At 40.3% G+C, this 24,133-nt stretch overlaps 2 protein-coding genes across 3 annotated transcripts in view; both read left to right on the top strand.

Moving 5' to 3' along the window:
- The window catches only part of arhgef10 (Rho guanine nucleotide exchange factor (GEF) 10), a 57,630-nt gene extending 43,957 nt beyond the window's left edge, over positions 1-13,673 (top strand). For both annotated transcript variants that reach the window (XM_067614881.1, XM_067614879.1), the window contains 5 exons: positions 3,160-3,302; positions 5,207-5,381; positions 11,613-11,735; positions 12,130-12,650; positions 12,755-13,673. In XM_067614881.1, coding sequence (XP_067470982.1) covers positions 3,160-3,302; positions 5,207-5,381; positions 11,613-11,735; positions 12,130-12,635 — 947 coding nt within the window. In that variant the 3' untranslated portion in view covers positions 12,636-12,650; positions 12,755-13,673. The remainder of the gene's footprint in view (positions 1-3,159; positions 3,303-5,206; positions 5,382-11,612; positions 11,736-12,129; positions 12,651-12,754) is intronic.
- A 554-nt stretch (positions 13,674-14,227) lies between these two features.
- On the top strand, positions 14,228-20,228 carry LOC137200230 (kelch repeat and BTB domain-containing protein 11). Its single transcript, XM_067614882.1, has 2 exons — positions 14,228-15,968; positions 16,568-20,228. Exon 2 carries the CDS (start codon positions 16,657-16,659, stop codon positions 18,565-18,567), a length of 1,911 nt encoding a protein of 636 aa, XP_067470983.1. The 5' UTR covers positions 14,228-15,968; positions 16,568-16,656; the 3' UTR covers positions 18,568-20,228.
- Positions 20,229-24,133: the final 3,905 nt, after the last annotated feature.

Raw genomic sequence — 24,133 nt, 5'->3', positions numbered from 1 at the left:
ACTGCTATTTTCTTTCCCTTAGTCACTTGGTTGCCGTTAGTAAGTCAGAGGCTCGCTCTGTAGCTCGGGGTCAGGGGATCTCCTCTGCTCTGTGTTGAGGTGCTGTTTCCGTTTGCTCGGTTGTCTAGGAGAAGCCAATGTGCACTGACCTATTTAATCTCTTCCCTCCCAAACGAGCACAGGGAAAGAGGAAATGATCTAGGTTGCACACTCTTCTCACAGTCTTTCACATTCTGTGTTTTGTTCCATCTCATACTGGCTTTCATAGCAGTGCAAACAGAGGGTCTCTGAGCTTCCCTCTGTCTGTGCCTCTTTGTTTTTTCTCTTCTTTTGTCTGCTTTTTCACCATCTCATGTAAATTGGGTAAAGATAAACACATATTTCAGAACACGAGTAAACAGAATCCTTGCGATTCTTGGCTTTCAAATATAAGTATGCGTATCACTATCTTCTGATGCCACAGTTGCTAGAGGCTTGTTTTATTAACCGCAGTCACACGTATTCATTTCGCTGCATTTCTTCATGTGATTCAAATCTGATTTCTGGCCTCTAAGAAACTATTTCTGTTCTGTTAAACTGGTCTATCTAGAAAGAGAGAAATAGAAACAGAGACAGGAGGAATATGGATGATGGCCTGGGGACAGAAACACAGAGGGGAAAATATTCTTGCTCCTCCCTCAGTCAAGCTACATTTTGCCTGGTTTGGAAAAAACATACCATCCATATGCAACTGTTCAGGAATGTTTTTTAGGCTATTCATTATACCTTGTTTTGATGCACATGTCACATATTTCCCCCCTTCATTCTCCGCTCACTAATTGTTAGACAATTAGTTGCAGTGAACGCCAGCCTTTGGTGTAACTGAATGTGCCAACAGTTGCAATAGCTTTTCATCATTCATCACCACAAGTGTGTCAAATTAACTCCCAGAAGGAAATCCTGGTCCTGGATATTTTCAGTCTGGTTTGTATGATTTTTTCCCATCAACAGCTCTTGTCACCGTCACTGGAACATGATGCTTGATGCTAAAATGATGACTCATCCTGCATAATTTGTTAGGGAAACTGTTCCCTGCATCACCGATGTAATGCCACACAAGTACTTTGCCACAGTGACTGGCTTTGGCCATTAACATTTAAAGCAGACCCATGGTTTACATTGTAAAGAGCAAGCAGGCAGAACTAGGAGAAATGATCAGCATATATTCTTTGATGAACTGTCAGCTGATCAAAGGGGACAGTGAATAGTGACGAGACATCAAAAACTATTGGAACAAACAGCAAAGTTTCTTTGTCTTTAAAGCCTTCGGTGCTGAGTTATCCTGCTTGGAAATGCTTCTCTGCAGTACATGCAGTGTGTCTGAAGCTGGCCAGTCAGCCTCATTCTGCCATGCTTGCTTTTTTTCCTCTGTGACAGACTGTGCGAGAGATGGAGGGAGGCAATGATTCGGCAAAGGTCGCACGTCATAGCCAGGCAGACAGAACATAAACTCTATTGTGCTCCATTCTGCCATCCTGTATCACTTACTTTTTCCTCTTACGAGTATTGTACATCATGTCACAATAAGAAATAAGAGGCTTGTTTAATCAGCTCTCACTGTCAGGTTTATATGCTTGTTTGCACACACGCACGTTATGATGAAAAGTTTGTTGCACTGACATGAAAGAATGCTGCAGTTTAAGAAGTGAGAGATGTGGGCAGACTCACCTCAGCAGTGAAGACTTACATAAGACTGCAAGTTGGCAGTCCTGTCTTTTTTTTCTTTTTGCTTTTCCTCCACTGCTCCTCTCCTTTTTCCTTTTCTCTTCTTTTCATGCACATACACCTACACAGTGTGATTATTACAATAATATACACAGTGCATTGCTGGAATGCTAATCCCACCTAGCTCCTTTAGTTTGGAGATTACACCTACTTCCCCAGTCATTACTGTACCTCTGAAAGAACATCTCTCCCTGCGTGGCACCTCTCCCTTCAATAGCCGCCTTTGTGCCTCCTCTTAAACAAACACTATTGGTGAGGCCTCATTCACTTCCTGGCCTAGATTAGCTAAGGGAATGTGGTATCTGGAGGAAATGAACTTCATATTGAACACTGGGCCCTTCTAGTATAAACCTGTGCGCTAGTACATAACTGTGAGTTAGTTTTTAACATTTTATTGAGAGTGGAATCCAGTATGCATAAATCATTAGTGAATATATAAATATGTGTGTAATCGGTGAATATACATCTGCAAAATAAAGATAATTAGTGCATATACAAATCTAATACAATCAACATTATTGTTTTAAGACATGTAGAAAATAACACAGTAGAAGAAAAGAAGGAAAGGGGAAAAAACCCCAAAACAAAGCACTCTTTGGATTAAAGTGTGCCAGGCTGATTCCTCAACTTAACCTAACTGAACTTGTAAGTATAAATGCCATCGTATACTGTTATGCACATTCCCATCTTGGTGTGCAAAATATATCAAATGCACAACGTATTTCTTTCCAATAAACCTACATTTCCTCCCATTTTATGACCAAAGTAATTTACATCTAAACAAGTGGATGTAACTGTTGCAGAAATCTAATGTGTTGATATGTATAAAGTCACTGCATGGGGTGTTGGATTGCTGCAGAGCTGGCACTGTAGGTGCCAGCACATGTAGAACAGAGTGTGTAGGAGGTGTGTGTGGGACAGAGCTCAGCTCTGACTAATGCCTCATAGCCCATCTATATTCATAGTGAAGGCTGTGAAAACCATCAATGGCCACTCCACCAGTAATAGCAGAGTTATAAATGCAGATGACCTTTACAGATGACATTTACACTACCACAATATCTTCCACACAAACCATTCTTCTTTAACAATTACAGGAAAATTGCTAGAGGTTTACATTGTACAGAAGAATGCAATAATACCAGTGCAAAGGCTGTAACAAAGCTATTTCTCATTTTAAAAAGATGTACAGTACTGTTCTACTTGGTATGTTGCTTTGTCTTAGTCAGTGTCTCATCCTACTGTATGCAATTTACTGAAGTTTGCATTAGAGATTTGATCCTGACCAGACATGCATTCTTTGTTGGCATATAAACTGCATGTTGTAAATCACATTATATCATGAGTTCTGTCTAGTCCAATACTGAGCTGTCAGTGTTGTGTCTGTTACTACAGATGGTTTGTGGAGCTGTGACAAGCCCACGGTGCTGAAGCTGGGAGTCCTCCCAGTCAAGTCCATGCTGGCTGTGGAGGAGCACCTCTGGGCTTCATCAGGTGGACAAGTCTTCATCATCAGCACCCACACACACTGTGTGGAGGTATGTAACCCACCTCTGATAGTGTAATGCTACTATTACATACCAAGTCTACATCCTAAAAGGACCAGTGTAGCATTTCATTGTCTGTGTGTGGAGTGAATAACCCTCGCCACATCTCTTGTTATCTGTGTATCTGTCCCAGTTTGCCTGTGTAATTCACACAGGAAACAAGCTCTAATGAAAAGGATGATGACAAAGTTAATCACCCTCCTATTTGTTTGTGAAGTCTGTAGGAAAATCTTTGTTTCTCTTAAGAGTTAGTCAGACTAGGAAAAAAAAAATAAAGTCATAGTTTGGAGAGGCCAACTTCAAGGTAAGAGTATGTTGTAATGAGTATTATGTGTTACTGTTTGTTTGAATTTTTCTAAGAGGGAGCAAGTGTGAAGTCAGTAAAGTTTAAAGTCCCTCATAAAGTCCCTTATTTTCCTCCTCCCACTTCTTCTTTCCATATCCTGGAATATGGATGGTATTCTGTGTGTGTGTGTGTGTACTGGTCTGGTTTAGGGAATGGAAGCACCTGCCATGGGGCCAGGAATAGTAACCTTCCTCTGTCATGCACTCACTCATAATCTTTTTAGCCTCATTAAGCTCATTACGTTGGACCACCTGCCTGTCTTGCTCTTTCTCTCACTGAGGACTTACAGTTAGTCCATAGTAGTGACTGTAAGTCAGACAGAGAGGAAGGAATGTTGAGACAGTTACAAATTAATTAACTTAACACATAATATAGTAATAATTAACAGTAGATAAATTATAAATTACAAGGGTTTACACTTTCAGGACATTACATTTATGTTTCATGCTTGTTATTGCCACATTTTACCAGAGCCCTGCACTAAGACACTTGTGAATGGACTCTCCTCGGCCAAATATAACTCCACCTACACATAGAGCAATGTGTGGTGAGATTATGTAACTTGTGGTGATGGAGAAAGCCCAGTTTATCGGTCTCTGTGCAGAGAGATTTCAAACTTACACTCTGCAGAGATTTGAAACTACTGTCTCTCACACTAATCAACGAAAAGGAAATCTAGAGTTAAAAAAGAGTTTCTAAAGTTGATGTAATTTGAGATTTATAAACCAAATTTTAGTAAACAGTGGTAAATACTGCCTTCCTTTTGCTCCCTGTTTTGACCACATCTGACAAGCTCATTATGTTTAGAAATATTGGCATTGTTTATGAATAATCATCTTTCATACATTTTGCCAAAAAAAAATCTATTTTATAATACACTGTATTGTCTGTTGTGGAAATGTGATTCTTCATTTCATTGGGAAAGCATAATCACAGGGTTCCAGGCATAACAATCAGTGACAATGCCTGGGCTGCTGTAGTCTAAACAGACAATGAAACCAACTTTCTGTGTTGAAATATATTTTCTCCAGTTTGAAGTCACACACAACCAACACAGGACAATCAAAAACACTGTTAAGATTTCGCATATCAATGCAACAAACCAATGTCATAGATGTACAGAGAAATAGACTAGAAATGGTGGCAGACATTGCATGTGTAGCAAAAATTTGTTCTTGGTAAATTAGCTGCTATATTGGAATCACATAGCTGAGTTTCTATATGTCCTATAAAAGTCTTATACTCTTTCAAATGTGTTTAAGTTCCTAAACTCTCAGTTTTCATATCATAAACCTTAAAAGTCTTAAAAAGTTGATATGCTGTTACTGGTAGGAGATTATTTCTGTCATGCATACTGTTGTCAAAGGTCTCATGTTCACTCTTGCAAAACTAGTCTTCTATTTCAGTCTATTCACTTAAATCAGCTCTTAATAAAGGTTATTCTAACATTGACAATATAATGTACATCCTCCCTTAGACTTAAATTATTGTGAATGTGCAGTAACTAATGCCAAAGTCCTGTCACCCTTCCCCCATCTCCTCCATCCAGAGGCAGCTGGAGGCCCACCAGGAGGAAGGTATGGTGGTGTCCCACATGGTGGTGGCCGGCGTGGGCATTTGGATTGCCTTCAGCTCTGGTTCCACTCTTCGCCTTTTCCACACCGAGACCTTGGAGCACCTGCAAGACATTAACATTGCCACACCTGTCCACAATATACTGCCTGGTAAGATATCATTTCATTTTCTAGCTTAATCTTGAGTTTAGGTGTTAATTGTCTATTCATGTAGGTGGTGAAAAACAAGTCAAATTTAAAAACTATAATTTGTAACTAATAACAAAACATACTATACTGCAGTACTGTAGACATGTTCAGAGGTTTTTGTCATCTGAAGTGAAGTTCTTGTTCTGTGCACAACCTTGTGGTTTAAGATTAAGTCATGGTGATCCTGCAGTCGTACCACCTTTATCACTTCACCAACCACCAGCTTTCAGTTCCCTTTTCCCGCCCTTGAATGTCACTCAGTAATGTGATCAGTATAACCGACCGAGACTGGAAACCTTTTAGAGAGTGTCAAACTGTCTGACAAAGAACAGCAAAGCATAGTTGTTCTCTCTTTTGATATCTGATCTTGTGATCATCCAGTCACATATACAGTACTTATTCAAATACAGCCCTGCATTCGTGGACTGGTGTGCAGGTCCTATGACCTCATGTTTTCAAAGTGCTGCCTTACTTGGTGCCTGTCAGTAATTAGTTAACATCAGTCCAGGTGCTCATCCAGACAGCTCTTGTTATGGCAGGTTTGTCACACCCTCGTCCTCTTTCAAAGGCTCCTCCAGTCTAAACAGTGAATTAGGAACCCCTCATTTTGTCTCTATTTATAGTGTTACATAAAAACATTTGACCTCATCAAGTCAAGTTTTAAGGTAACTGTGTGTGCTTTGGAATGGGCTGTGTTGAAGGAGAATTCAGGCCAGATTGAACAGTTATAAAAACATATAAAGGGACGCGCTCTTGATAGACTGGCCAAAGACAGACAACAGTAGTTATGACATCACATTAAGATATGGATACTTGCAGCTGAGCTAGAAATAACAATATCTCCACTGACAAGCAACCTCAATTGACCAGAATGAGGTTCATACTAACTATAATGACACGATCCTCACAGTTTTTATATGAACTACTCTCTACTGAAGAAATGGTCCCAAACAAAACTGTTAATATTGTTTGTCGTCAGTCCGTGTTTATCTGAGCGATGGGGACATTTTTTTCTAGAAACAGATTGGAAACAGTTGCTGTTGAAATTTTTAAGTGTAATTTTTCAATTCTGTGAGCATCACAAATGGAAATTCCATTCACCTTTATTGTTATTGGGATGAATGCAGAAATCTTCTGACACCATGAAGTGTGAGTGAGGAGATATTGTTTTATTAATTTATGTTAACTTTAATGCACAGACTGAATATAAACAACAATGTAGAAGTATCTGAAGCTTGATTTTTTCCCTTCTACAAACATAATATGGAATCACTAGTAAGTACTTTCTACCTGTTTTGAGGAGCAATTCACTTTACTTACATCATTCCTCCGTAATGGCAGTGGCTCACCTTTGATCTGTGATTGTGTAAGGCATTGCAGATGTACAGTAAACTTGTCATTAGTTGGTTGTAGTATCTGCAGAACCATGTCAGAGGTGAAATAAATGAGCCATAGATCACAGATGATTTGACACCAGATGAGTTATTGTAGAGAGCAAATATTTGTTTTAGAGGTGCAGAAGAAGAATTCTAAAGTTTAACTTTATTCATCATCATTTAACACACAATGATGTGTGCCCAAAACTGCATTCCTGCATGTGTCCTTTAGCACTGGTGACACTTATTTTGTTACTACGGCGATTGTTGTCAACACAGTAGATGATACTGTATTTAGCGCGTAGCAGTGGGTAGTGAAACAAGGACAGTTTCCTCTTATGTGGGTTTAAGCCAAACATTGTCGCTGAGGATGTTCAAGTCAAATCAAATGACTGTGAAGGCTGAAGTCATCAGAGCAGCGTGCTGCTTTGGATCTTGTAATCTGCTGTGTTACATCAGCCTTGACCCAAAAACGCACTGCCTAAAAGGATGATTGTAGTTTTTTGTTGAGGGGAGATTGCTTATGTTGGTAGGAAGTCCGTATTTGTGTAGTCCATCGCTGCTGTTTTTAATCTCTTTTTCCTCCATACTGAGTGATAAGGACAGCTGTGGTTTGGCATGCATTGCATGAAACATTCTTTGTAATATTGTCTTGAAGTTTTATATAAATGTCTTTTGCCAATTTACTCTTTGCCTTCCACTTGAAACCAGATCGTATAGTATTTGGATACTTAAATGGGGTTTGAGTTTTGATATTTGCATATGTGTTTTGTGATGACAGCTGTGGTTTAATCTATACGAAATGCAGTTAATGACTAACCTGCATCTCAGCTTCAGCATCATTAGTACAATACAGTCATTTGGCCAGCTCAGCCTTCATTTGTACAGTACACTCTTCAGGGCAGTTGCTCTGTTATTGCCAGAAAAGTATTAATAACATCCAGAAATCAGAAATACTTGGCAAACAGATGATAAAAGAAGATGTGTGGATGTTTTGTGAAGTCAGAGCCGGGTAGCTTTTTTCAATCAGGCATTTCTTTCTACTTCAGGCATTAATCAGCAGAATGTCAGATCTCATGTAATGAGCTCTCCAGAAATTATTGTAAATGTTATTCAGTTGTTGGAGCTGCTACAAAGACAGGATCTGATGCTGTGGAGGGAGCAAAACAAACTGCAACAAAGAGCCATCCACACATCACAGCTATTTGTATCCATGGCTACAAGTTGTTAACTGGAGCACAGTGATAAACAGCATTTATGAAGCGTCACGCTTATGAATGCAGGAAAATCAGATTTAAGGACTGTACTCGATTTACACATTGTCTTAAGGGAATCCCTTATTGCAAGTAAAAGTGTGAGAGACGACCAACTGCTTGGAGTACTGTACCCACTTTCACTTGATATTGTTTGAGAATCTCACTCTGATACCCAGTGTTTAGAGTTACAAAGTGGAAGGCCTCTTTGTCAGACAGATGTGAATGATAAAAGCAGTCTGCTTTGGGACCTCACTGACCATATTAGCTAATAGGATCCATGCAACCACAGAGGAAGCTGGTTCTGGGACAGACCACCACACATAAAAGCTTTCCTTCTCCAGGCCTCGCCGTTAAGAGCCCACTTCCTCTGATAACAACAGTGGATGCCTAGTCTGTCACTCAGCATGGAAATCAAAAGTTTTTATCCAAGTTTGAACTACCAACCAGTCTTTCTAGCTGTGGTTTGTTAAGACGTTGCACGCTTGCTTTTCACAGTGGATACTTTAATAGGACAGTGGTATGAAGTCCACCTGTCTGGCGCTCTTTCTCTGGTCTGTTGTTATCTTCACTTTTCCAGAATGCTCCACAGTATCATTTATCAGCACTGGTTGCTGCCGTGGAACAGAATGAGGCCAAAAAAAATTGCTGTTTCTTCACAAACTCTGATGTAATTGGAGCTGCCAGCCAAACTGATTGGACATAAGGCACTGTCTGCAATGGATGTGTTAGAGGCAAAGAGTGACGGGTCTTCCATCTGCAATCCCTTCCTCCAAAAATGTTTATTTACTGAGATAGAAGCTAAAAGTAATGACGGCTTATCAGAAAATGGCAAGAAATTACATTATTGTGGTATTTGATGTAGAGAGATGAGTTCTGCATTACTCTGTTATCCAGGAAGTCCACATTATTATGAAGCAATATTAGATTACTGATCCTAATGCAGTTTTGGCTTATATACAGAACACACAGTCAGACACAGGATTGTTCTAGTGAACAATATCAGTGCAGGGGAAAGAGACGTGGGGCGTTGTCTTCGGTGTGAATGCTTCTGTGAATGGTGCCGTGTTGAATGCAGGAGGTGCTCTAGGTGGGGTTCTTCTTCTCATGTTCATGCATGTTGGAGCAATTCTGCTAACTCCCTTCATTTCAGACAGGAGTTTCTTATCCAAGCACTAAACACACAGTGGTTTAATATGCTGTAATAACAGTCATTTTCATTGTAACTCACAGCTAGTGTTACTATAAGAATCCTGCACAGTTCATGTTTAAAAGTAATTTAGGGTTATTAGTAGTTGATTGGGCTGACCTGGTTTGTCCTACTGAATCTCTTTTTAAAGTAAACTAGGACAAGGAATCCACATCACGACCAGCACAACAGCTGTAATGTACAATCTATAAAGTCACATTAAATAAAACATGTGTGTAAATGTGAGGTAGAACACTGTGTAAAGCAGTTAAACATTCATTAAAATTAGCATATTAAAAAAAAAAAAACACTCTTAATAAGGACTTCAAAAGGCAGTGGTCCTTAATCAAAGCAGACTGGTGGCTGCTGCGCTGAGGGTCTAGTCTGCCTTATGTCTGCTGCTCTGTGACCTAAATAAGCAGCCATGCACGGCCTAATGGGAGACAAACATCAGGGGGGGGGGTCGGTAAATAACACCTCCATCTCGTCTTTGTTTGTACGCTACTATTGTTGCACACCTCCCAACATGGATAACACACTTATTCCTGAATGAGCATGCAATCCCTCAGAGATTCAAGTACTGGATAGACAGGATAAGCCTGGATAATATATTGTAGCTGCACTATGAAGTAGCTCCAGTTAAAACTTGCCTTCTGCTCTGAAAGGTGAAAGATTCATGTGGGAATGAAAGAGGATTCCTCATGATTAATGAGGTATAACATATGATAATAGAAATTATATGTGTGACAGGGTCTTTAATTTACTCTCTGGCTCACTTGCCATACATATCAGCCACAATGGTATTTAGCTATATTTTATAGAAATATAACACCCCGGTCATCAAGTGAGAATTCTGATCTGAATTTAGACGTTGAACACTTAATCAGCTTTATAATTAGAGTAATAAAGGGGGAGTTAGCTTCCATCCATAAAGACTGAAACCATGATTAGTCACATTGTGCTGATATGAGTTATTTCTAGACTGATTGAATGACTGATATAGTGTATTATTGTAATGTATGGGATTTGCTCCTCCCTCCTGCTGTTGGTTGTCAGGACTAAGTGCAGATCAAAGTGGTGCTCTGGTGTAGGATCAGGGCCAAAGCTGGTCAGTGTAGACATTCACTCTGGGTTTATTTTAGTTCACCCTCTGGGTGGGGAACTCCAAATATTATGAAAGGAGGAAGTTGAGCAAGGCCCCCAACCAGCAGTCTGTGTGTTTCTGCTCACTCTGGACCCTCATTAGAAGCACATGTGGGCAAGACTCAGGGCCCTGTCTTCAACTGTGGTTTGGAAGGAGAGGAGTGTACCTGGCTGCCTATCTGGCAGGATTCCTGGAAGTATGGCAGTATGGCGTGTGTGCCCCATGCAAAGGGTCACCTCTATTGAGGGGGGGGGGTCAGGCAGAGAGACTGGCAGTAATTTTTCCCTAAAGCCCAAGAGGATTACTTTGAGGGAGGAAATTCAAGTCAAGCTGTTATAGCAGTAATGACTCATGACAGTCCTGCCTCCCACATAGCAGGACTGAAAAGACTGTTTTTGCAAAGCCCCAGATTCTTATTACAATCGTAAAAAATGATGATAAAAATGTCTGACCAGATACCATTTGTTGCATAGTTTATTCCCGACAAAGCTCGTGTTGGGGGACGGTCTGAGATGAGTGCCAAATTCCACATAATAAGTCACCTAACACGATCTGTCAGCAAGCCTGACTTTATTGCCTTCTCTGCTGAAAGGTGCTGTTAACTTAACAATCACCACTTTTACTGTCCGAAGTGCACTGCAGTGATGTTTCTGACCAGGAGGGAAACTAAAAGGTCAGGTCAGATTGTCCTGTTGTAGCTGCCACAAGCTGCTGAATAGAGGCAAAGCTCCTTGCTTAATTACAGCATTACGCTTCACTCACTCTTACATAACACTTTTGTATTTGTTTGTTTGTTTGACTCAAAGCGGACTATAATGGTGCATTTTTCTGTGTTCAGACACTTGAAAAGAGCCGCTTTCATCCAGGCTCCTCTTTACGTTGCCCTGGAGACAAATAACCGTTAAAAATCATCGCTGCTGAAATGCTCCGACTCGCTGAAAAGATACAACTCCCTCCTTCGCACCGCGCTGTATTCAAGCGTGGTGAAGTGGCCCATTAACTGCGCAGTTTTCTAATTTTCCAGGAGACACAAGTGTGCATAAGCACAGTGCGTCTATGTGAGGTCCAATAGATCATACTTCATACTGTAAATCACTTAGGGTGGGAGGATGTGTTTACATTCATTAGCTGTGTCTTTCTACATTTTAATAAAATGTTGATAGATTTACTTTAGAAAGACATTCAATTTATGTAAGATTAAACCAATGTTATGCTTATGTTTTTCCATAGGGAACCAGAGAGTGTCAGTGAGCAGTCTGCTGGTTTGCCATGGTCTACTTCTTGTAGGAACCAACCTGGGGGTGACTGTGGCCCTCTCTGTCCCCAGACTGCAGGGCATCCCCAAGGTCACAGGTAACACTGAAACATCACCACAATCACATATCCAGATGTTTTTACATGTGTACATTAGCAAGAGTATTGCAGTTTGTATTCAGTCAACCTTTATAGAAAGTATAGAAATACTATTTTAGTATTTCTCATTGCTAAGAGTTTCAACAAAGGTTTTTTATAATATTATTCTTTTCAGTTAGTATATATTAACATTCGAAACACCCAATGAAAAGACTTCATAAACTGATTAAAGGGTGATTTATAATTGTGCGGTTATGGGCAAAAAACAGCAACAAATCAGACATTTGAAAAAGTTGCTGATTATTACTTTCAAAACTCAGATATATACATCTGCAAATACACAACAAATATGTAAAATATAAATGACTGTTTAAGTGGCTGTACTTGTTCTCAGGTCGGGGTATGGTGTCCCTGCACGCTCACAGCGGTCCAGTCAAGTTCCTCAGCGTGGCAGCTGCTGTGTGTAACCGTCTCTCCAGCCTTCCATCCTCCACCCCTCCCACCTCGGTCCAGCCAACAGAGGCAGAGGATGGAGAGAGCATTCAGCCCCCTTCAGATATAGCTCTGACTCCCCCTCGGGGACGAGGCGTGTGGTTGGGAGAGGCGGGTTGCACCACTATGGCTCTCCAGGACTCCCTGTCCTCCTCTTCCTGCGGCTCCCTAGCACAGTCCCAGGGCTCTTTGGAGCACGGACCTGAGGACGGGGCGCTTTATGACGTGCTCCATGATCCAGTCCACCACCAAAGGGGCCGCCGGGCCAGCAAGGTTGACGTTAGCTCTCTGCTGGTGGTATCCGGAGGTTCAGGCCACCGCAGGGTCAACAAAAAAGCCAAACAGTCACGCCATGAGGACACCACCTCTACCATCATGATCTGGCAGATCCCCTTACTCAATATGTGACACACCACCACGTCGGTAATTTAGTAAAAAAAAAAACTTTTTTACTACTCATCTATAGAAAATATAATTGCACAACATATAAGGATCTTACCTACTGTATGTCTCTTGTCTCTTTTCAGGTTGAAACTGTCACAAGGAGATCTGGTGTTCCACTTTACTGAATATTTTGCATCAATCAAAACAACTAAATGTCTTATTTAAACCAGACCTGCATCAGGCACTCCACAGTATTCCCAAGATGTTTCTGATGATGTCTCTTACCATTTAAAAACAAAACAAAACAAAGGATCAACATAACCACTCAATAATGATGCTTGACAGTGCGAAAGACCAGCCTACAGACCAGTCAAAAAGACTTAAGGATGAAAACACTGAAATGTCTTTAATTTCACCCTCCGATAAAGTTGGTTGTTGTTCTTTAACTAATACATTACTCTCCAGTGTTTGTGTCACACAAGTTGACTGTACAGGACTGCAGTATTTAAATCAGTGTTGAAAATAATTATTTTAGGGTGTAAGGGATGACTGCTTGAAAGGAGTGTAAGGTAACGATGGGGCTTTGAATCTGTTACATAAATGTTTTATTCAGATTAGGATTAGGTTTTGGGCAGATTTTTATATCATCTGTCACGGCCAGAGTTGTAAATATGAAGTATGACAACTCAGGATTACATGTGTATGTGTTTTGGGCTCGGACAAAGGATGTTTATATGGAACTATCCTTTTATCACTGGACCACTGAAACTAGTCCTAGCATTCTGTTAACAGAGAAAAGGGATAAAAGGTGAATTATTGATGACTGAATTAGTTTGGAAAGGTTTGATGAGATCCCTGGCTGGCCAGGTTTCTATATATATGAAAGGTATGAAAGAGATGTTATCACCTGGAGGGATTTTTTTTTTTTGTTTAGCCCTAATGCATCTTCGTTTCCCACTTAAGGATGTTTAAAAAAAGACAAAAAGCTTTATACTGTCACAATTTATATGTACTGTACTTCTGCTATGTATATTAACAAATCCATAAACATTGTTTTATTGAGCAACAGTGTGTACTTCATGTGATTTTAAAAGCATTTTTCATTTTAATATCCACTTATTTTGAGTTATTATCTACCAGTAGTCTTCTTTGGTAAAAACACTTCAACCATGTGGCAACTTTTCTGCAGTGTTGGCAAGTTTCCAGCTCAAGAAATTAATGCAGAGGATTTGACATGTTGGTTAAACACCAAAAGCTAACAGATATTCAAAACAAGTAGCGGTTTCAGAAGATAAAGGAAGGGAGGAACAGAGTCAGTGTGTCAGTTTTTCTTGACTCAAACTAACCTTGTACTTCTACTCTGCTGCGATTGTGTGCAGCCATCAGTACATGCCGGGACTAGCAATGTGCCTGAGGGGGCCGCAGGAACTGAGCCTGATACAGCTCTTCCTGGATTTCACTGCTCATTTCTCTTACTGCTGAATAGAGGGTCAAGGCATTTTCTCTCTTGTAACGCCCACGTCCACTGTTGCACAACCATGTTTCACTACATTATCAGTTCTAACAAAAATAGACGAGTTCAGGTTGGAGTTGTTCCCATGCTACAGTCCACGGCACCCTGGGCTGATCCCAAATATTATCAGATCAGATTTTTTGGGGTTGTATATAATATGCTGACCTAAGATAATATTTAACTCCTGTAACTGAATACATACTTGTATTTATTAACCAGAAGTAGAATGCGACAACGCCTCAGTCTCACCTTAAGATCTTACAAAAAGTAACCCAGTTATCAGTTTGTCTGGCTGGGGGTTGCCAAGACAGCTTTGCAACTGGAAGTCTTTTGTTTTCTTTCTGACCCAGAGGTTTCCATGGACACATTCATTTTGTGTGTGTGTATCAGTCCTCAGCAAGTCTTTGTTCTCAGAATATCTGGCATTAAAACCTCCCAGCTGAATGTCCTCTAATCTCACGGGGCTGATGGTTGTGTGATGCCCTAGCGCTGGCGCCCCTTTATTTTTATATCTGAAGGCCAGCTGTTAAGACGCACAGTCTCCACAGAGGAGAGGTTACGGACCCTGGATAAGACCGTCTACTGCTACTGCTGCTGCTCTCTGAGGTTGTGTTATTTTCTAATCAAGCCTTTTCACATGTTGAGTGTGTACATAGCTGACATGTCTCTTTGTGTGTGTGTTACTGGAGTAACACACACACAGACATTTCCACTTCAAAGGTCATTTTCCATACGAGTTATACAAGTTATACTGGATACACACATACATACGAGTGTTGCAGCAGCCTGATTTTTTTTAATGCTGTATCTGTAATAGAAGGAGAAGTGTTGGATTATTTCCAAAAGGAACGTGTGAGTCATATTTTCAGAGCATTGTGAAGCTGTTTTTGGGTTAAACTTGCTTCAAGGAAACACACAAATTACTGCAGAGGGCAGCTGTACAGATAGTGTGATGTACTGTCTCATGTACAAACAGGTGGAGTGTACTAATGGAACATTAATTGATTTTTAAATTGTTTTACTGTAATATAAAATCCCAATGGAGACTTACAGAATGCCTGGTATTTTAATCTATATTTTAAACTTAAATAGTATTATCCTATATAACCTTTTACATAAAGGGTCACTTTTTCTACAACAAAATGAGATGAAATTATAGATTGGGGTTGATATATACAGTATGTATAAGTTGGGAGGGGAGGGGGATTTCCCATATATACAATCCCCTGACCCCCAGCCGTCGTGGTACCCAGGATAAGGATGATGCGTAAAGGATGCGTAAAGGAATGTCGCATATCTGGGATGCGTCCAGCGCGCGCCCAACAGATGGAGCCTCGTGCTGTTGAGTGTAGGGTTAATACCGACTGAAGGGGGCGTGGTTTAGATCAATAATAACCGCCTCACTGTATTCAACTGTAAAAAAAAAAAAAAAAAAAAAAAAAGACAACAAAAATCAGCCCCGCTGCCAATGCTGGACAGTTCCAGATCCTGCAGGGACGGCGCTGGGTGTGCGCAGCAGCTCTCCACACGTCCACAAGGAGGAAATGACTTGGCCACGATCTGAAGGAGGTGCGACCTGAGGTGACTGTTTGATCGTCCCTCTGCCTCGCCTCCGCCTCGGAAACCGGAGACATTTCAGCTCAGGAGCGGATGAAACGGCACTTCAGAGGGTCGATCGATAAAAGGTGAACGGATGGGAGAAAGCTGATGGTATTGTCGGTGAAGTAAACTCAGCCCGGCTGCTTCGTCAGGATTGCGCCTGCCTTACGTAACGGAGCTTTGTGGAAGGGACCGGCAGGCAAACTGCTGCTGCCGAGCTGTTTAACCACAACGAGGACACGCAAGTAGGTCAAAATAAACTGATAATGGAAGTAAATATTCATTTGTGCATTCAAATGTGGTTATAATTATATTAAAACACAAATATATCTTCTTAATTTGACTGAATGATAGTTTTCTCATCGTTTGACCGGCATGTAATGAAATGCGTTAGATAAGAGGGTTTTTTTTTTTTAAATGATCAAAAACGCCCTTTCCCCGTCATATTAGAGATTAATTCCTCCATGAACGCAACACCTTGCGCATGCGCTCGGAATGCCTCCAGATTAACAAATAATGGACAGGCAGAGTGATTATTGCAGTAGGTCATGCAGTTTACAGCCACGAGAAGCTGCATGTGCCGTTTCTTTGTTACAGATGTTGCACATGCAGTAAACGTCAGTGTCGCTTCTATAGGTTTGACTGAAATGATGACACATCAATACAGGAGTATACACAGCATAGTTGGCAATGGAAGCAAAGAGTAATTTGCTCAATCTGTTTGTAATTAGAGAAAGGGCGCCCCTCAGAGAATAGATAAGTCTTTGCAGCTTCAAGGTTCATTTTTTTTCCCTCCTCCGTTTGGTCTTGATTTAAATTCCCTCCTTGTTTTCCCGCCATGTAGGTGAAAACAGAGAGTCCAAGGCAAGTTCGTCCATCGACTCAGCATGATCAGTGAAGAGGCTGTCTTCCGACACCAGTGAGCACGTCAAGATGAACGAGGGCCGCAGGCAAGGAGGAGGAGCCGTCACTGTTGAGGCTACTGTCATCCTCCATGCCGTGAACCCTGAGCTTGACAAAGATGAGAATTCATGTCCACGTTACGTCCAGGGATTCCTGCAGGACGACCAGGATTTCAACCCTCCTACTGTGTTCGAGAAGGAATACCTCCTGGATGGAAGACTGATGGATAATAACCATATCGATCACCAGAAAGGTAACGGCTCGTACATCTCGAGAGCTGACCAGTTTCATCTCTCTGATGACAAGGGTGATCTGGACCTCCTTCCTCATGCTGACTCCACTGTGTCCAACCACATTGCTGGCATGCAGCCAAGTTGTGCGAGCGGTGAAATCCACAATGGTGCCAGAGCTAAAGTGTCTTACAGTGCAGATTCCTCTGTGTGCTTGTCTGGCCAAGCCAAACAGGAAACTGATCGGTCAGTCCTAAAATCGAACCTCGAGCGCAGGGACAGCAGCCAGGAAGCTGAAAATACACAGTCTGAAAAAAAGCCTGATTTAGTCATCGAAGTCGGCGGGCAGACGATCAACGCTCACAAGTCTGTCCTGGCAGAGAAGAGTGACTACTTCAAAGCCCGGCTGTCACGAGACATCCTGAAAGTGAAGGGGGTGAGCTACAAGACTCTGTCTACGTTGATAGACTATGTTTACACTTGTCAGATGAATGTTTCTAAGGACAATGTTGTAGATGTCATCACGGGGGCTAAAATCCTGCAGATCCCCTGTGCCGTCCAGGCGGCCATGGACTCCATGTCGGAACAAATCACTGCAGAGAACTGCTACGAGATTCTGAGCATCGCAAAGAAGCAGCGACTTAGTGAACTGAAGGAGACCGCCTATGGATTCATGAGCGACAACTTCCTCCAGATCCTCAAAGACCCCTCAGTGTACGGGCGTCTGACCGGATCGGAGCGGGATCTGATCCTGAAGAAGAGAATGGAGGGGAGGAAGACTCTGATGGTTTCAGAGATAAACGATGTGTTTGATCGTGTTGGGAGCCGGCCGCCAAGCCGCTGTGGCAGCCGGCCACAGAGCCCCTTGTCTGTGGGGTCTTTTGAGGAGAACCACATGATTTACTACTTCAACGAAACAGCAAATGACTGGAGACCTTTGACTGTGATGCCTGAGGACGTAAACACTAAAGGGTGTGGTATCTGCACAATGTATAATTACCTGTTTGTGGCAGGGGGGATAAAGGGCTACGGGGACAAGGGCAAGGTTTCAGACAAGGTCTTCTGTTACAACCCCATAACCAACCGCTGGGCTGAAGTCCGCCCTCTGAACCAGGCTCGTGCCCAGCTAAAACTCGTGTCTATGGATGGCTACCTGTACGCCATCGGAGGGGAGTGTTTGTTTACAGTGGAAAAATATGACCCTCGTATGGACCGCTGGACCACAGTGGCCCCCTTGCCCAAAGGAGCCTTTGCAGTGGCCCACGAAGCCACCACCTGCAGCGGAGAGCTGTACGTTTCCGGGGGCTCTCTCTTCTACCGCCTTCTCAAGTACGACCCTAAGAGGGACGAGTGGCAGGAGTGCCCCTACAACAACAGCAGGAAGAAGTCTACAGACATGGTGGCTTTGAAAAGCTTCATCTACCGCTTTGACGTCAACCGCGAGCAGGGGATCAACGTGTTCAAGTACAACACAATAGTGAAAATGTGGCACGATTGCGCATCGCAGAGGCTTGGAAGCCATTTACCATTTAGGTGTGCAGTTATTGGCAATTGCATCTACTGTGTGAACAAAACCCAGACTCTTCAGTTTATAGTGGAGGAGGAGAATGCCTACTTTGTTGAGGAGACACTGAGGGCGCCTTTGGAGGCAAAAGGCATTCTTTTTCCTTTTGTTCTCACTTTGCCTGAAAAGCCTGAAAAAGTCACATAGGGGGTGTGATCCAGGGTGAAACGATGTGTCATAGCAAAACTGGAAATAAGCAGAAGACCTTAAATACACTCTTCAATGTCAGCTTTCTATCTCAGTGTCTCATTGCCTGCTTGCAATGGAATGTGTGTATTTGCATGGCAATTCAACGTGTCTACAGGGTTAAGCCTTAAAAGGAAAACTTTTTCAGTGCTGAATGAATGCAACAATATTTGTATCCGACTGTAGATAATGACATGATGAAAGTGACAGTAGATTATTTTGTGCAGTTCCTGTATTCAGTTTTGTTTGGTGCACTTTTGTAGTTAGAAACAGATGTTATTTAGAACATATTAACTAGTTGACTGGTGACTTTGGTAACAAAACAAGTGTTTTGTTGAAAATGGTGTAAAGTATGGATGGAAGCAGTTATTGTGCGCTCTATGAACGATGCAACACAGGTTCTATGCAAATGAAACAGAAAATACAGGTGGGTCTGCTGTAATGCTGCGCTATTTCAATTTGACCAGAAAGAGTACCATACTCTTCAAAACCTCATTTACACTGCCTTTGAATTGACCCTGTAAAACAAGGTCACATAACCATTAGTGGAAAAAGCTGCTGTATTGTCCTCTAAACCACACTGATATTCCCCTCGCAATGCATTTGAGGAGCGTATTGTTATTAATGTAATTCAGGGGACCTTTTCAGTCCAAGCAAATTCATCATTTTCAGAATATATATTAATATTAATATATATTAATAATAGATTCAGAGTATAATATTTTGCTACGCTGTCCCAGTTCTTACATTTAGCACATTTGCCAAAGAGAAATAACTAGTCAGTCAGGCTATAGTGCAGCTATCAAACTGACAAATATTTTTCACATCTTTTGTAGATTAAGTTCTTCATAAACAGCAATCCTGTGCAGCACCACAGTCATGTCAAAAAACTAAAGCAATAGCTGTTTTTGTAGGAGAAGGGCATCACGTTTGCTGCTAACAGGCACTTTCTGGGACGTTAAGGAAAGCCAGCCATTCAGAATACACAAAGATGCTTCTCTTATGTTTCCCTGTTAGGTTACTTCACTGGCTAGAGCCCCTTCTTCAGGTCAAAGTTCAAATTAGATGCTGCAGTGCTTCAATATGGTTAGTCCATGGGCTTCACTGCTGACAAAAACAAGAATCGTTGGTCTTATAACACTAATAAACCATGTTCTTCTTGCATCAGTGCACATCAATACCAACCGTGTTCTTTTTGTGTCAGTGCACATCAATACCAATTCTGCTCAAAATTTTTCTTATTTTAGACATTTCAAAATCCAGTATTTGTTTGTTTGCTGCAATAACACAGTGGGAGTTTTGTATGGAAGCTGATACTGATATATTCTTGGAACAAATTGCTTTTGATAATGTTTGTATGAGTGTCTCCAAGCAGTTGATGTGATTTGGACAAACTGGATGTGGTTTTGATATTTCGCTGGCTGGCATCTGTATTTTTGTGAATTTTTGTATGGATTTGGTTAGTGTAGGATCTGCTGCTGTGATGGACAGTAAAGTAATGCAATGCTAGACAAAAGCTTCCCATTCAAGGCATTTGGAGTGAGCTAACAAATTAGTTGTTGGATAATGTATATCAGTCAAAACTAAGTGCTTCAAATAAAATATTTTGTGTCTGAAAAGGATCTGGTCTCCTGTCCACGTGTTCTGCATTTTGGCTTGTTGTGCCAAACCTGGATCAGAGCCGCCATCTAGTGGATAATGACTGGAACAGCTCCCAGTGATACTGCCATGCAGATGTTAGCTCATGCCCTACAAAACATTTATGACTTCACTGTATTTACCTTACCAGTAAATGTTCAGGACTAGTAATTGTTATAGTAGTACTTAGGTGAAACTCAAGGTCAGAAGGCTTATACTGCATGAATGAAGACTTATGTAATTACCCATGTAGCAAATCTTTCTTTTAATGTATTTGATTTATCTTTCATTTATGCCAAAACCCCTTTAATCAGGTTTTCTCGCAGTCCATCAACATGTATCACAAAGCTGGTTGCTCATTTAACTGCCAGCCCAGCAATGAGTGCATTCATATGATGAAGGACTCTTTAATTAAGCCAATCACACGCACCATCACTAGATCAACAGCCAAGTATTTAATATGAGAGAAATATGAAATCGATGTAAGCCCATTTTTTTTTACTTATTATGACTTATTATTGTATAATTATGTTTTTCTATTGGCTTTTTTTTTTATTTTTCAATATCTCTGCATGTCATACAGTATGTCATAATTATCTCTTAGTTTTGATACGATCACAGTGTTCCCACAATACAGATAGTATCTCACAATTAGGAGAAACTTTCTGAAAACTTCTTCGTAAGTATGACTTATAGTCATGAGATAATTATATAAAATAAGTCATAATTATGAGAAATTATTGAGAGATTATTAATCATGAAACAATGATTATGACAGGTAGTCTAACTGTGGCAAAAAGGTTTAAGAAAAAATTATTACTAAACTGTTGCATTATAATTTACTGGGAGCTGTTTTTTTTGAGTCAAGGCATATCTAATGTGCAAATCCATAATTATTCAAGCCCACATCTTCTCATTTAAAAGCTGAACTACTACAAATTCAGTGACAAGACTTTAATGCAACTTCAATCACTGACGGGTGATATTTTCCTGCTTTATGAAAGGTATCAGTGACAGTAAAGCCTACACGGTCTAGAACCACGTGTGTTAAGGTGGAAATGAAGGTCTACCACTGTGTTTACAGGAAGTCAGAGACAGTCGATATCTGAAACATTTGCTGTTAGGCTAAGATGTCAGGATAGCAAGTGAATATATTTAATGATATTGATGATATGATGATATTGATATTGAGTGAGAAGTCACAGGTTACAGCAAAACACTGAAAACAAAACAACAGATCATAACTTAGAGTAAAAGATGTGGCTGCAGAATTATTAATAGCTGTATTTATACTTTGTCTGTATTCACAAAGACAAAAACAGGCAGGTACATTGAGTATTGTCTGTTGTTATCCTGAAACTATAAATGGTTTTGTAGTTAGACTTTGATCAATCCGTCAATCAAACTTTATTGGTATAGCACCTTTCATAGAGGTTAATGCGATTCAAATTGCTTTTCACTATGACTGACATGCTGATAATAAGACAGTACAAAACTAAAACAATTCGATACACATGACAAATAAAAAACAATAAAAATGTAGTAATAAGAAAACCAATAAAATAGATAAAAAATAGATACTTGAAAAAAATTAAAACATGAATACAATAAAATAAAGGATAAAATAAAATAAATAAAGCCATAAAACATTCAAATTAAAAGCCAGGCTTAAGAGTTAGATACTACTTTTAAAGATCTATCATATCATATCAAGGCACTCAGATGGAAAAGGACTCCAGATTCTTTATCCCTGCATCCATGAAAGGCCCGAGTGAAAGAAGAACCCAAACTATACTTTAAAGCAAGACCATGCTCTGTAAGCTTTACTGAACAGTGGCCACTGTGGGGGCACAGGTGGCAATGTCAGGATAATTGTTTTTGCCTTCATTTCCCAATATTCTCTTGGTTCAGTTGCTTTTAAGGCATCATCATTGGGATTGACAGCAATTGGAATGGGACCAGTGGAAAGAAACAACAGACGTGTCTCCAGGTGAGAAACAAAGGTCCAAACTCCATTAATGTATATATTAACCTTTTTGTGTGTTTGCACATACACATACGCACTTTCCTTTAGGTATCACTTTTGCTACATTTGCTGCTTTTTCCAAGTACTGTGCCTACTGTTGGTTCCCTGTAACAACTAAATCATTGTGAGCATATATATAATAATGTGCAGGATTGTGCAAAGTTGCACATGTATGTAATTCATAAGAGACAGGCTTGTACAGGCGACACGTTTCCTCATTTTTTACATCTATTCCTGAGTGAATATGTAAGTTTTGACGCTGCTCTGTCGCTGGAGGGCTGAATACAGGCTCAATATTGTGGTGTATTTTCAAAAAAAAAAAACAAACGAAAAAGAAACCCACTTTTCCAATACAGCATACCAAATCATAACTTCACACCTACATTTATTTTGTGGTGAAAAGAAAGAGGTTTTTCATTCACACCACAACTGCTGTAATATTCTCCCTGGTCAGACATCAAAAAAACCTCATCAAAACTCCAACCTTGTCGTATCTCTGAAGTGATGAAATGTCAGGTGATGTCCTTGCTGAAAAAAAAACACAAAACCCTCATGTGCATTGAGTAATGATAAAAGCGAATGTGGTGGAAATACATCTGCATATTTTCACACGGTGAATGAGCCAACACAGCAAAAACAGATTTTTCTTAAACTGAAGTTGCGGTGCTCTGCATTTATAATGCTTAAAAAAAATAAATAAATAAAAAATTCAGCAACGTCTTTTCAGAGACAATGCACCTGTTACCTTGAATAATCCACAGACCTCACTGTGAACAGTTTCCCTCTGAATTTATTGATCCAGTTTTTGAGGGTGGTTGTGTGGTGTGGAATGTGCTAGATAGATTAATTCTTTCATTTATTAATTTACTAATATAATACAAAACCACCACAGCCTCAAAACTTACCACGGAAGTGTACATTTTCTTCACAAAAGGAGTGTGTATTGCAGGGTTGTTATATTGAACTGGTTTACATTGCAGACACAGTGTACGCTGTTGTGTCCACTCACTGTATTTCTCATTATATTCACTCTTCCAACACTGGAGGGCAGTGTGAGCATGATGTAAAGAACAAATATGACACTGCTGCAACTGTTTCCATCCAGGTACACTGTAGTATAGAATTCATACTGGACTGTATTTTTCCATACAACAAACAGATATGGGCCATAGCTGGCCCTCATACAGTTTCAGTTGTGACCCAGTTGGTTTGTGCTTCTTATGGGTCAAATGATAGTGTACATGTCTGTCATTTCACAAAAAAATGCAGGCCACAGCATTCAAAATGAACTTGACTTTAATTCTCTTAAGCCCATTTAAAGCACAACAGTGCATACACAATAAAGTTACAATTAGGTGCTAGAGTCAGCTATTATATCAAGGTGTCATTGATTCAGTTGTGAATTTGCATCAGAATATTTTTGTTTGAGGTGGAAAATCCAATATGCATTTTTTTTTAAATAATACAAAATATATGAAAAAAACATTTGCATTTATTTTGTTTGTTGAACCATTTTTGGATAATTATTTAGGCTTAAATGCACTTCATATTCCATTTTGGATGGATTAAGCAGTTGCCAGGAATGTTTCTGTTCTGCGCTGCCTATCATTTACTGCACCTAATGATTAATTAAATGGCACACAGGGAAATTGTCATTTATGAAGCTGTTGTACTCTGTCAGACAAATTGGTATATCACTTAATTCAAAAGAATATGCTCTACAAAATTGTCAGTTATTTGTGTTCTTGGTCGTTTTCATTAAATCTATAAATATAGATTTTTCTTCATTATGATTGGCAGCTGATTCAAACACAGAGCCTAATCTTTAGAGTTGTTTCTCCCCCCTCAAAATTAAAATGAGTT

Source organism: Thunnus thynnus, chromosome 16 (genome assembly GCF_963924715.1).
Source record: "Thunnus thynnus chromosome 16, fThuThy2.1, whole genome shotgun sequence".
In the NCBI taxonomy this organism is placed as follows: domain Eukaryota; kingdom Metazoa; phylum Chordata; class Actinopteri; order Scombriformes; family Scombridae; genus Thunnus; species Thunnus thynnus.
Note: the sequence above shows the minus strand (reverse complement) of the source record. Positions and strands in the feature narration are given on the sequence as shown.